At 40.6% G+C, this 15,045-nt stretch overlaps 1 protein-coding gene across 4 annotated transcripts in view; it reads right to left on the reverse strand.

The window, feature by feature from the left end:
* Positions 1-3,565: 3,565 nt before the first annotated feature.
* LOC135233364 (rho guanine nucleotide exchange factor 28-like) overlaps positions 3,566-15,045 on the reverse strand; it is a 61,949-nt gene continuing 50,469 nt past the window's right edge. For all 4 annotated transcript variants that reach the window (XM_064296812.1, XM_064296813.1, XM_064296814.1 and 1 more), the window contains 4 exons: positions 13,989-14,036; positions 12,684-13,172; positions 10,487-10,814; positions 3,566-6,229 (listed from right to left, as the gene is read on the reverse strand). In XM_064296812.1, the coding sequence (XP_064152882.1) occupies positions 6,045-6,229; positions 10,487-10,814; positions 12,684-13,172; positions 13,989-14,036 (1,050 nt within the window). In that variant the 3' untranslated portion in view covers positions 3,566-6,044. The remainder of the gene's footprint in view (positions 6,230-10,486; positions 10,815-12,683; positions 13,173-13,988; positions 14,037-15,045) is intronic.

Genomic DNA, 15,045 nt, shown 5'->3' on the forward strand with positions numbered 1-15,045 from the left:
ACAATACTCATTATGTAACTGTTATCCATAGCCATGAACACATCAAGTCCAGTTCACACAGTAAGCATAGGCTAGGTCAGAAAGTTCTGGTAAGTAAAACTAGGGGGCATGACGGTGAGCTACAACATCAAGATAATGATACAAGTGCAATATAAGTGCTGGATGAAGATATGTGTAACATGAAAGTGCTAGAGCAGTGGTGTCAAACTCGTGCCATGGAGGGCCGTGTGTATGCAGGTTTTCATTCCAGCCTCAGATCTTGATTATATAATTAGTTAAATTATTTGCTGAATTAGGGATGCAGGTTTGTGCACAATGGTGACCCGACGTCTATGGTGACCCGCATTGTCTAAATAAAAATTTTCTTATATTCTGTGCTTCAATGCAGTTAAACACATATGGCTGAATGAGTAATTGGACTCAATTAAGGCAGCATTAATTGGTTGGAATGAAAACCTGCATACACACGGCCCTCCATGGCACGAGTTTGACACCACTGTGCTAGAGGAACCAGATAGAAGGACACAAGTGATAAGAGCGATCCTAGATTGGTAATGCCCCGCAGAGTACTGATAGTTAGCCCAGGTGCAGTCTGAAGAGAATACACAGTTCCACACCTCACCACTGTGATGTACCGAGTACCGAAGTGGTTGACCGGTTTCAATCAATACCACAGGAGTAAAACGCATTCGGAACCTTGCAAATCAGGATTGTGTGTGGATTTCTAGGCCTCAGAGTAAACATTTGTCAGGTGCACTTTGTGACATTAAGGTTCATTAACCTTTTTAATCAATAGCAGTTTTCTCTCATTCTGAAAACTTTTCTCACTCTAACCCATTTGTGTTCGGCTTGATTGCCTTAATGGATTGAGGTCTGGCAACCTTTAGAATATGATGGACATGGACACATTACATTGGATTTCATTTTCAGACAACACCCGTATTTAAAGCAGGCAAGAGGACGGAGTCAGTCTATCACTTTTCAAGGCAATGATAATTTCATCTTCATCAAGGGTATGAGTCAAGGATGCATCACAAGCTTTAATTTCAAGCACCCAGACCTTTCTGATTAGAGTATTCCTTGAACTATTCTCTCAACGGATTCCATGAAAGACAGCTGCGGTGACTGATGTACCTGATATTTTTCTGACTGAACTTTAGAAGTCAGAGAAGGAAAGGCAGAGTCGGGTCTATTGGTCTTCAGTTCAGTGTAATGCATGGTTTTTATGATAAGCACTGCACTGCATGACTTTGATCCTTATGAATGATGTTCAAAAAGATTCAAGGTTGATGTTCAATGATTTTTTTACTTCTCCTTCATCTGCAAATTTCAGATGATGAAACAGAATGTAATTTAGGGGTATAGTAAATCTAACATTAGATTGGATACTAGTTTGCGTTACTACCATATACAGCTAGTTGCTGTGAGTTCATAGGAAATGCATGCTCAATTGGATTTAGATGGGGTGAATGATTTTGCAAGTCAAAAATTTTCCAGTTTTTGGCTTTGAAAAGCTCTTTAGCAATATGTTTGGGATTATTGTCTTGCTGTAGGATGAAGTACCATCCAATGAGTTTGGAGGCATTTGCTTGAACTTGAACATATTCTTCTGTACACTTCAGAATTCATTCTGCTGCTGCTACATCATCTATACATACATATAATGAATATGAGCTTTAAAAAGTGTTTAATATTAAAGTATTAAACACTGAAAAATACATCTGAATGCCGATGAACATTTATGTAATCATACATAAAATTTATGAAATACTCATGATGAAATGCATGTTATACAAAAAATTGGTTAGTAACATGTGGAACAGTACAGTATCTCCTGTAGTGAGTACTAATCCTGTATTAATTAGGAAGGCTCACATTTAAAAAGGTTGTAATGACTACGCTGCATGTGAAATGATCATCTGAATTAAGATCTGTATTTTTCAGCGTTAATTATAGATTCAAAGTACACAAAAGTGTGCACTTAAACATCTGTTATGATCTTAATAAGCTCACAGAATCGATGCAGTTGCCATGGCAACACAATGCCAACACCCCTTGTATCATCCCACTCCAAAAGACAAAAAATAAATATTTTTTAAAGTAAAAAAAACTGCCAACCCTAAATACCAATGACATCCTTTGGACAACATAAGTTATAACCAAGTCTGTTTTGTGCTAACTGCGTGAATGATGCCCATTGAATGGTGCTTCAAACTATCCAAACCTTTTCAAATGGGACTTAAAGGAAATACTAGTCTTAGGCATTTCTTGTGAGACTGCTGTAGCTTAAGGTGAAGAGAACTAGAAGCTCCCTTATGTCGCACTAGCATATCATTACAGGCTTAATATGCCTCGACTAGAGGGGCACATCCTAATGCATTCATTGGGACACAACATGTATTGGGGTACTATGTATTCACTGTTTTCAGTTGGCACAAACCTGAAAAAGCTTCACTGCTTGGTTTTCCCACCTCTCTCTCCACTGCACAGCCATTAGCAAAATAATAATGGTGTGCTTTGCCACACTGGCACTGATAACATAAAGGACCCTCAATGATTCACATTGTAAGCGGCATAAAAATATGAATAATTGTATTAATTGTCACATTACAATTGATATGATATATTAGTCATGGTGATAAAACCAGAGGGAAACCACACATGCCGCAATGAGGATAAAAATACAGACGCGCACGCATGCGCGCACTCTCGCTCACACACACACACACACACACACACACACACACACACACACACACACACCTGCTGTGCTAATGCTCCTAATTAAATAAAGAGTGGGATGGTTGTTGCCTCTCTGAGGATGATGGCATTCAGTTCACACAGCTTGGATGTTGAAAGTAGGAGTCATCTATTAATTGCAGAGGTTTAGTAACACTAGGTTATTGAGTGTAGGTGATTGCTATAAACAGAGAATTTCACCTGTTGTGGAGCCACATCTTTATAACCTCCACTGAATAATTTCAAGCACTATCCTGAGAGATGGTGTGCACAGGAGGTAGCCTTGAACAGCAAATACATATATAGTATAAGTGTATGAAAAATGCTACACAGAGTTTCTGCGTGCCAATGCATCCCAGACATTTTTGAAATGCACAAATGTTTCATTTTTCTCTATGCTCACTGAAGCAACCTATAAAACTGTTGGAATTAATTTTTTTCTGTCATGCATTGGAATGAAACATTTTCTTTTAGAACGCATAGCTTCAACAGAACGCTTTTTCGGAAAGATTGATTGAAATGGCTGAATAGAACAAAAGGCATTTTGATATAAAATATGCACTGACTGGGAAAATCAGTCAATACCCATCTGTACAAACTGTACACAAAATGAACAAAGTTTTTTCAAAATAATAAATATCCCATTAATGTAATACGCGATAACTGAGCTTACAACATAAAAACCTTTATAAGTATTTTCCGTTGTCACCAAATGAGTACGGAAACTGCAAGAATGCCTAATTCACAGGCATCTGTGTTAATAGATGGGCTGTCAATACAAACTAATGCAAATAAACACAACAGAAAACAGTTTCAGGAGCCTCTGTGACTTTGGCATTTGACTTTTATGGGTCTAGAGAATTTATGATATTTCCTCACAATCCATTAAAAATTGTCCAAGTTACAGGCCAGCACTAAAAAGAATACAAAGCAACAAAAATAAAAAAGGACCGATCATGTTTCAAAGTTTTCAACAAACATGAACGCGTTTCAAACTGCAATAACTATCAGTATGAGACCTATAAACATTTTTACAGCAGACAAAACAACACCAGAAATAAATATAAAAAAACAAAGAATTGACACATCATACAATGCATTGACATTGCAGCTTGGAAGATATGCATGGAGAACCATAAGTACATATCTTACAAAAATGAAGTAACATTCTGTATTTTGCAGACCTTTTTGCAATGCGGTGGAAAGTCTAGTGAAATGGAAACCGTTCCTCCATGGGTTATTTGTATATTCAGATGTATGGTAGAACCTCCAAGGTGTACAGATTAATGAGGGAGGTAGTGATGGAATGACATGAAATGAAATGCTTGATCTAAGTTAATAGCCAACAAACAAACCAGTGCTAACTGGCATCTCAGGGGAACATTAATTGTTCTTTTCTAAATTGGCTTTCTGAACAACATCTCAGCGAACCGCAATCTTTGGCCTGTTCTTCCCTTCTTCATATCACTTCTGGCTTTCTCATACTGCATTGGTGCAATAACGCTTAGACATTCCCTTTGTCTAATTGTAAAAGTATTTTAAATTTTCTTTCAATGGAAAATGTGACTCCATTTCTGTAATGTCAGTGATAAGATGTGATACAAGTGTACTTATGTATCCCTCTTCTGTGCGATTGGCCAGTCAGTCCGTAACTCTCTGAGGTTCTACTATATGAATATTACATTTCAAGAAGGTCGAAGGGAATAACCTGTGCTTTCACATATGGCTTTACAAGAATGATGATTATAATCAAATATTAATGATATGCATTAAATGTAATGCACAGCCATGTTCTTGGTGTCGAAAATTATCTGTAATTAATCCCATAATGATTTGTTTATGCGGTGCATTTCCAGTGATTCACTTGAAACATTAGGAACTGAAGCCATACTTAACTATATAAGCACACAGTATAAGTCAGTGATGCGATCAATTTCAAAGTCCGCAAGTGGACTGGAGAGAAATATTTTAAGCAAAACACTTCCCAAGTAACCACTATCTTCTATAATTACCGGATATCTGTGACTTCACTGCCATCGGTGATGGAGGCTTTCAGCACAGACGCACAGCATCCACCCACCCATCTCAATATCTGAAACTCAGGCACGGAAGTGAAGAGGAGGAATAAGGCAGTGGTGACCGTGGAAACGGTCCACAATGCATAGTGGAAAATCAAGTGCCAACTAAGAGAGAGCCTCTAGTCAATTATAACAGCCACATTTATATTTAGCGTGAATCTATAGGACCTTCAGAATGTCTGTTTCCAATTTTGTGCAACTTAGCAGGGAAACTATGCAATTATGCAAATGAATAATTAAGCTATCTTTTTAGTGACCAAAGGTCAATTCGATACAGAAACAGAGATTACACATAAGAGCACTCTACCACATAAGTGGACAAACATGAAAGGCACAACATTACAATTATTAAGAACATTTCTGTAAAAAGGCACAATGGTCACACTGGTGAAAAACAGGTTTCTATTGTCTAATTTTAATTTAGAATGATAAAAAGGTGGACATTTAATTTAATTACTTTTCTTATTACAATAAAACCTTTCTCACATGGCCCCATTAGTTTGCAGTGATAAATTGTTTTGTGTCCAGAAAAATCATAAATTACATTAAATGGAGACAAAATTGTATCTGAGATAAAATTGGCCACAAGACAATATTCCTTTTAGTGACTAAACACTAAAATTGTTTATTTAGATAAAATGATATTAAAGCAAGAACTTGAATTTTACGTGAATTATTTTTTGCAGTATATAATTTAGGAACTTAAGGCACAGATTTCCCATACCAAGCAACTGTATGAAACCTCAGCTTATACAATATGACAAATACAAATAAATAAAATTACATATGCATGTACTTTTACAAGTACTAAACACAACTTTTCACAAATATATATTTTCCTCACATATATTTATATATATATTGTACAGGGAGATATTTACAAACCTAAACATTTGAATGGGAGTCAACTGTAAAAAAAAATAATAAAAAAAACAAACTGCTGACTTCCACGGTAAAGCTGAAATGGGGAGAGTTTGGGAATTCCACAAGTCAGACTGGCCTGCACCTCAAAGGTACACAAAGTTCTTCAAAGACATACAATGTTCCTCAAATGTACACAGTGTTCTTCAAAGGTACACAATACTCCTCAAAGGTACACAATGTTCCTCAAAGGTAAACAGTGCTCCTCAAAGGTACACAGTATTCCTCAAAGGTACACAATGTTCCTCAAAGGTACACAGTGTTCTTCAAAAGTACACAATACTCCTCAAAGGTACACAGTGTTCCTCAAAGGTACACAATGTTCTCTTCGCTCCTGTCCTCCCCGTTCTCTGTTTCCAAGGAGATGTAGGACTGAGGGCTGAGGAGGGGGTAGTTGGTGGAGGGCAGCATGACCCACCGATACCCCCCCGATACCCCCATCGCCTCCTGCACCGAGGCCTCCTCACTGCTGCAGCTACGAGTGTTCAGATCTGCCAGAGAAAAAATAAAGAAAGGCATCCCAGTTACAGCTTACCTGATTTATCCTGACTTATTTTACACAATTAAACTAAATGGTTTGAAGTCCATTTCAACAGCTGCAGAATTTGTAGGCACAATCCCAGGTGGCTTGCTTCCTGTGTTTCACCAGGAATTTGATCCTGAAGCCATCCGGTCTTGGGTCCAAAGGCCTTAACCTTACTTCCACTCATCTGATAATTTACTGTGTAGGCCCTTGGTCCCGGCAAAACAAATCAACTCAAATGCGATCAAGTAGGCAGCTTCTACTTGTAATTTTAGGATTCCATCTGTGACTAATTTGTTTGGAAGCATCAAGCTTGAGAGCTTTCAGGCCACATATCACACAGCCTTGTTTTATAGTACGCCTATAAACAGAGTTATATTGCACTTAAAACACCCAAAAGAACATGTATATTTATCTGTTTGCCAGGAATTATACAGCACAAGGACAAAGCAAAACACTCTGTTATTAATTCATTGTTGACAGAAATGCCAGAACCCTAATTCTAAGCTCTCAATAAAAGTCTGGATAAATATTATTAATCTAATGCATGTACATGTATTATATTACTGAACTGGCAGTTACAGAGCATCTTACCCCTACGCACATAGCATTACAGACATGACTAATAGTTTCTGTAGAAGTTAATGTGCACAGTATACTGAAGGATGTGCTGGTAAATACAGGAAACTGGAGCCTTACACCAGATATTCAATGCTAATGACATGGTTAGTTCTCTTAGGAAATACACATTATTGACTTCCTAGCACTGTTTTCACTGTATTTATACTTACTGGTATAAGCAGACCATGTTAAAGTGAAGGCAAGCTAATTTGATAATGCTAATACTTGCACACATTGATTTTGCCTGTGCACATAACCATACCTCTAAAAACATGCAACATGTCTGTAAGTCGTCTTGCTAAGCATAAACCTTTTTTCAGAGCCAATCTGAACTACACCACCCCTGTCAAGTAACATTTAGGAGAATTAGTTTTCATTAGGCAGGCTTACTGAACTATGAGCCTCACTAGTGTGTGATAAGGTCAGCGATTGGCTCAATTACCTGTTCTGATGAATAATGACCTCATGTAAAATGGCGTCCAACTGGAGGCAAAGTTTCAGGCCAACTCAACCACTGACTAATAATTTTATTGAGCTTATTTGAAACAATCAAGATACTCAAACTAGGATTCTTAGTGGAAAACAAGTATCACAAACTGTATCTTCCCTTTAAAGAAAGTCTACAGATAAAGCATCTGGATCCAAGTCTAAATTAGTCATTCATTACTAACAGACCTCCAATTCACCTCATCTGTATACTGACCACACCACAACTCTCACTGTCTGCTTTGACATCCAGAGCTGCTATGCTTGGGAATTACCCTACAGGGACCATTACAGATGGAGCTGTATAGAAAAGGTTGTAGCTGAAAAAATGAGTCATGCTAGATACAGCATGAGGTCAGGACACAGGAGAAAATGTTCCGGGAACAGATTTTGGTCTTCTTGTCAAAGCATAATTTTCAGTTATGAGTATGAGATAGCAGAACTTCAAGACTAAGAAAGTCGCTGTGCCCTGCAAACACTGATAAGGCAGCATCGCCTCATTGTAACGGACTGCTGATGTGTCCCTGTGATAAACTGAACCTCATTTCATTAGTTTGGCTCAGAGGAAGGCTGTTGTTTCAGCCTCGATAAATAACAGCATATAAAAACTTCATGTGCAGTAAGGGCATTCATAAGCAACATTATATGCCTGTCTCTCTGCCTGTTTCCCTTATCAGGGGCTTATAGTGCTTTGATTAAGATGAGAATATGATTGTCAGTACTGTATATTTACACCATCTAATAGCATAAACTTTTGTTTTATTATTTGATCAGAATCAAAGGGCTATCAGTTCAAACTTTACCACCCTCAGTAGCATTTTGCACCATTATACTGAAGGTTAACAAGGGAAATACAACAAAAAAAAAAAACAGACATTTTTAGCTATAAAAATTTAGCTATTCAACACAGCAGATTACTGAAGCAATGTGTATTTGATTATTTTCCACTCCCTTGAAAATGAAGTATACATGTGTTTACTGAAAATCCTTATAAACTGAAACTAGAGTGAGGCCTGTAGGACGTAGGTAATCCCCAATCCAAAACCGGCTGCTTCGAAGTTCAAAGTCACACCAAGTAATCAATGCTGCTGACAGAAGACACTGAAACAGTTTCGATTACTTTCCACTTTGCTCTTTCCCTAGTTGGTTTTAGAACCGTTTCATGCTGGGGTGGCCAAAACTGGTTCTTGGGAGGCTTGGGTCTGGCAGTTTTTGTTTTCACCTTAAAACCAGCAATCAATTTAGACCCAGGGAATGAGGTGAAGCAGGTTAACTGTGGACTGGACTGCTTTAAGTGATCTTCTGAGAGAGTGCTTTCACTGTAAACAAACTTTGAAGCGCCACTTCCTGGTTTCAGATACAGGCTAAAGAATTAAAGAATGGGAGTGGGTTTCCTTCAAAATACTGCACCCAGTGAAATCACAGCCATACCAGGGATATTATAAATATAGTAATGTAATGTATCAGTAAGTAAAGTAATGTGATGTATCAGAGATGCCTACAGAAAACAGATCAAACAAGCAAAAAGCGAAGCTCAAAGTTGCTGTTTGTTTCAAACAACGAAGACAGGTTCCCAATAAATATGCTTCACATGCATTATTCAAAAGAATATGCGCAAAACAACATGACAGATTTACTGTGCAGTGCACACAAGAGGAAGAGCCTGAATATTCATTGGAGATTATAATATACTGTAGTTCTGATGCCAGGGGCTCTTCATAGCTCCCGCTATATCGTAAAGGGACCGAATTTACAATTCAACACCCATCCCACAGGCCTTAAAGTTTGTTTATCTGATATTTACTACTCAAAAAAAAAAACCAACCGCCACAGCAGCAGACTCATATCAAAGGTTCATCTATAAAATACAGCATAATATTTCGACAGACCTCACCAAAGCTGTAACAAGTTGTGCTGTAATGAGTTTTATAAAGATTTTCAGGTCAATGTTCCAATCAGTCCGCCACGCGCTTTGCTGGTGATTCGTATGATTCTGTCTGGCCGGCCGCTCGATAGAGAGAGATTGATTTCAAGGCGAGCGGGAAGACAGCCATTTTGTCAAGAGACACTGATTAACTAGGAAAGAAGGACACGCAAGGTTTGGAAGAGAGCTCCATCAACCGACTCGAATGCCAGCAATAATTTAAGCGCTATCATTTAAAATTAGGTACAATTTATAATATCGGGCTTCTGGCAGGTGGCAATGCCCATATGCTACACAGCATGTGAATATTAAGGCCGTTCTGCACTTCTGCAGTCGGCGTAGTTTGCGTTGTGTGCGCCACTCGCAAACAGGCAGAGCATTTATACTTGTGCAGCATGATTTCTGCCCATGGCATGCATAACTCATTCTGACATAATGTGGATTAAGAAGGTAATTAATCTCTCTAATCACGAAAAGCCTCTAATTAAGAAAAGTTAGCAGCTTGTTAAAATTCTGGGATTGCAGTTGTGGTTGGAACAAAAACCAGCATATACAACAGGGCCAAGGTTGAGAACCACTGGTCTAAAGCATAAATATTTTTTAATGTTTATTTATTTATTGATAACGTAGGCCGGTATCAAACCTCTTTGCCTAGACCCTCATCAAACCGTTCCATATTCGTTGTTTCACATTTGCAACAGCGAGTGAACTAATGTTATATAAGTGACCTTTAGCGGAAATTCCACCTCACATCACCAGTCAACCAATCATCATCTGGGGCAGCGTATGCGGTCGCTGGTTGCTAACTAAGCACTTTTAAAATGTTGGAGAGGTGCATGACATCTATGTGGAGGTGCTCTGCAACCTTTGCACATGCTGCACAACACCTACACAAGACGTGTACTTTGCAGAAGTATAAAACAGCCCTTTGGTGCTACTTGCTCTCCAATTTTCATGATAACAATTGGAGTCAGTTTGTATCTTTTCATGTATTTTTCAATTAATCAGCCACAACATTTTGGACTTCCTACACTTAACTGTAAACTTCAGTAGAAGCAGACGTTGATGGTTTAAGAACCTGCACTGAGGACTGGGGTGAGGCCAAGATCACAGAATCATTTTGTTTACATTTACCCAGGTTTCACCCTGGCTGTTCTGCCCAATAGCCCCCAACGTCAATGGTGGCGCACTCACCGTTGTTGGCTTGGTCCTTCCCATGAGCCTTCGCAGTCTCGCTGATAAACTCTGAACACGGGAGCACGATGGGACCCGTCCTGTGGTTGTTATGGTGATGCTGGGAGGAGTCCGCCCTCTGACCGGCCTGCTTCTCGCTGGTGCGGGCGATGAGGGCGTTGAGGTTGTTGTGGGCGCTGGCCAGGTTACGGTTGCCTGGCAACGTGAACCCATGTCCCGAGGGAATGCAGTGGTTGTTGAGGGAGATCTGGAGGTTGGGGTAGTTCACCTCGTTAAGGAACGCCGAGCTCTCTGCATCAAAACTGTCTGACCGCCCATGACTGGAACCCTGAGGATAACACAGATCAGGATTTAACAGGTGACAAGACACTGGTTTCTTTCAGAGAAAGAAAGTTTCATAAAAAACGTCCGGTATATGACACTCCTGAGCAAGACGACCTGCAAATTCAAATAATGTACGAACATGATTCCTTCAATCCCAGCAGGAGATAAAATTAAATTACATGAAAAGAAAAACTGAACTGGAATTAAGAAAATGTCTCATTATTTGGATTCGACAGAATGGTGTTGAGTGCTGTGCTTTTCACACTTGGTATCAACATGAATAATCATGACCGCATTTTCAGGCCCAATCAGGGGAACTGATTTTATTCTGCCTGTGCTGCCACCATAATTATTTTGTCAGCGCTACATTTCAGATGGTTAATTACCATCAATCATTCACTTGTTTATTAGGAAGGGGGCTACTCAAAATTAAGACTGATGATTTTTAAATTGCTCTCATATTGTCCTGCGCCTGGCGTCCTGATTTTAATTAAACTACCCTCTTAGCAGCACACTGTTACTCTTGCCCCGCACCTCTCTGGGGAATATGGAACATTTAAAAGCACTCGCACCAACGGTTTGTCGGGATCTGAATTTAGCATTTTCGCATGAATGAAAACAGAAGTGATTGTCCATCCCAACCAAAGTGGTGTAGCTTGGTAAGGTTTTCGTTTTGGTTGGCTGGCTGAGATTCAGCTGAAGGTCGCCTAGAAGTCTTCACAGCACACAAAGTTGTTACATAAACGCTTTTAAGTCCTCTGTTTATAGCCATTTTTCAATTTCATACAAAATGTCAGACAGTGTCTCTTCGTACAGTGAAGCATGGTCCTTTTTACCACTAGTTTCCAATGTGGTATAAGTCTACTCTCCCGTGTTACAGCTGACATTAGTTCCACAACAAAACTACGATCAAAGTTGCCGACAGACACAAGGAACTTCTCTCCGCATTCCTGGCTGACACTTTTATTTTGTGATGGAAGAAGACGGGGGGAATTTTAAACAGCCCAGACTCCGAGATCATTACCTGGGCAGTTTGGCAACACAGCAGCACCAGTAAATCAGAGAGAGAGCCCCGTTGCCACGACAGCGTGGCTTATGGGCTGTCTGGCTCTAGCATCCAAACTACACTTGGCAGACAGTCTCTAAAGATGCCAACAGCATTACACTTCAAACTTTTAGCAACTTCAGGCTTTTGGAAGTTTTGATTGCCGGTGACTTTATAGGAAATGCTGATAGGGAATGGCAGTAAAAAGAAGAACAGCTATATCAGGGGCGCAAAACTTTTTTTATTATCACCATATTTCTATATTTCCCCATTTGGCATGCTCAGCCACGCTTGCCAGCCCATCCCATAACTGCAGCAGATGGTGTTAATGAGAGTGTGGCAGTGTAGTATAAGGGTAGAGACATGGGTTGACAGCACTAATGTTATGGGTTCAGTTCCCAGCTGGGGCTGCTGCCATTGAACTGTACCTTTGAGTGAAATACTTAAGGTGAACTGTTTCAATAAACATCCAGCCATGTAAACAGTTTGTAACCAAAAAATGTGTGCTATGCAAGTCGCTCTGGATAAGAGGAAGTGTTGAAATATACATGTCAGGAGGGCACACTGTTGGATGCGTACAGCGAGCTGCCATTACTTTTCACCTTACAGTCCACCAGCTGGACTGCGGTTCTTGTAATTCAGGGGAGCCACTACTGCACAATGAGGCCGTCCTACCCCTGCCCCTGTTTCCCCTGGCAACGCTGAAGCCGACCTGGCACTACCTCGAGATCCCCGGCCACAGGAGAGGGAGGGGATCTGAACCCGTGGCAGGGAATCTGAGGACCCCGAGGTTTTCGGTAGCGGCGGCGCCCGGTCACGCGAACGCACCTGGTGGTCGCCCGGGGTGGTGGTCCCGGCTAGGGGCCGCCCGCCCTGCCTCCAGCAGCCGCGCAGTAGCGCCCCCTGCTGGGCCTCCAGCTGCCGGCGCTCCCGCTCCACCAGCCGCTCGCCCTGCCGCAGCCGCTCCAGGCCCTGCTGGTACTCGCGCAGCTGGGCCTCCAGCTCCCGCCGCTCCCGCCGCAGCCGCTCGGCCTGCAGGAGGCAGTCCCGCTCCCGCAGCTCCAGCCGGCTCTCCTGCTCCCCCTGCTGGCGGCGCCGCTGGTCGCACTCGCGCTCCCACAGCTGCTGCTCCTGTCGCAGGCGGCCCTGCAGCCGCTGGAGAGCTGCCAGCTCCTCCCGCCGCTTCTCCAGGCTGCGCTGCTTCTCCTGCTCCTGCAGGGCCCGGCCGCGGCCCGCCGGAGGGGCCGCCGCCCGGTCTGTCTCCTGCAGCAGCAGCTTCTGCACCTGGTAGCAGCTGTCCTGGATGGTCACCGCTGCCTTTGAGGACACGGCGACACGGACCGTTGCTTTAAAAATGTGCTGAGTAAATCTGTAAAACTGTGGTCAGTGGATCTAAAACTGTGGTCAGTGGATATAAAACTGGTCAGTTATTCTGAAACTGGCTATTAATTTGAACCCCAGGTCTGTTATTCTAAAGCTCATTGACTCATTCAGTAAACACTGACCAGTGGTCAACCCTGAATAACTAAACACATTTAATTTTACTGTATAATGTATAGAACAATAATATCCATACAGTACATACCATACTGTGATACAAGAGTGAGATGTTTTTTTTTATTCTGTACACTGAGAGCATATATGTACACATGTCTAACGTTCACAGCTGCCCACACCCACATCCGTGCACATATATGCATGCATGTTTTTTCCTCTTTGCTTAACCACCAACACATGCACAGACACACAGACACACATGCACATGCATACACTGGATGATGGAAACTTCTGTACTCCACACTTTTGCACCACATCCTGCACCTCCAGCACCACAGTGTATGAAGAAATGTGCCTGCAGTACAAATGCTGCACTATTTACTGCTAGAACAAGATAATGGTTAACCTCTAACCGCCAGTAATTATACACTGTTCACATAATAGGCTCAATTGTTCAATGTCTGTACTTTCACATGAAAGTGCTGGAGGTCTACATTATGGGTTTGTCTTACTTCACTCAAAACTGAATTAGCCTTATTTCTATGCAGAATAATGTATTTTTGCAAACAATTATTTTAAAAAAATAATAATTGGGGTTATTTCCCTATGCGAGTGAGCTTAGAGGTAGTTTCTCACCTGTAGACTGTAGAGTAACTGGGTCAGACTCTGAACACTGTGAGCTACCTGTAATGAAGCAACATAAATTAATAATTAATACTCAGACATACGTTAAATTATGCTTCTGCTTCAAAAATAAATCAGTACCACTACAACTGACTCAACTCGTACACCATCAAAATGGTAACACCTAATTATGACATTACTACGTCAAAGATGCATTAATGTTTCAGTGTGCATTCAGTGTGTGGGGGGTACATTTTCATACTGTGTAAAAAAATGTACATGCTTTTGGATTAATAATAATGAAAACTGTACCATGCTCTTCAGGTTATGAAATATGTAATGAGTAGCTTTCAGTGCTAGAAGCCAAAACTGTATTGTGTTTTGTGCACCATCTTGTGGATTTGTACTGCATTCACACTTGAGATTAAGCACACAATTACTGATTACACCAAGAAAGGTCCTCTTTTCATGTCATTTTAAGATTTATATCAACAAAAATATCAGTCATGCACCACATGGGTATGACTTGGTAAACAAGAACAATAATTTGGTGCTTACTTTTTCTAATTGTGCCACATTTGCCACATCTTCCAGTACTTTAAAGACCATGTTATAGCACATTAGGCTATGCTGAGATTTGTATGTCATTCATAAATCCCTTCAACAAGATCTGAGTTCAAAAGCCTCAGAGCTCCCTTCCATTATGGATGCAGGATTATGGAAATTGAATGGATTAATCATTTCTGATTTCTGAACAGATTCTGCAACGGGTATCATTGTAATTTTGGCCTTTGCAATAAACATCATTGGAAAGTGCCATGATTTATCTTCTTGACATTTCTAATTCAACCAAATGGACACCAAATGCTCCCAAAGTTCCATCCAGCTGGATCTTATTTACATTCTAATAAATCAAATGGGCCCAAAGTGCCCGAAGTTAGTTAAGGTGACTTAATACTGTATGTAATACAAAAAGGAGACTGTATACTTTTTCACTAATTCCATATACAGTATTTACACAATACAATGGAATGATAAATAGGTTTGTGCATTATGCATAATTTACCTT

This window comes from Anguilla rostrata, chromosome 10 (genome assembly GCF_018555375.3).
Source record: "Anguilla rostrata isolate EN2019 chromosome 10, ASM1855537v3, whole genome shotgun sequence".
NCBI classification, from domain to species: Eukaryota; Metazoa; Chordata; class Actinopteri; order Anguilliformes; family Anguillidae; genus Anguilla; species Anguilla rostrata.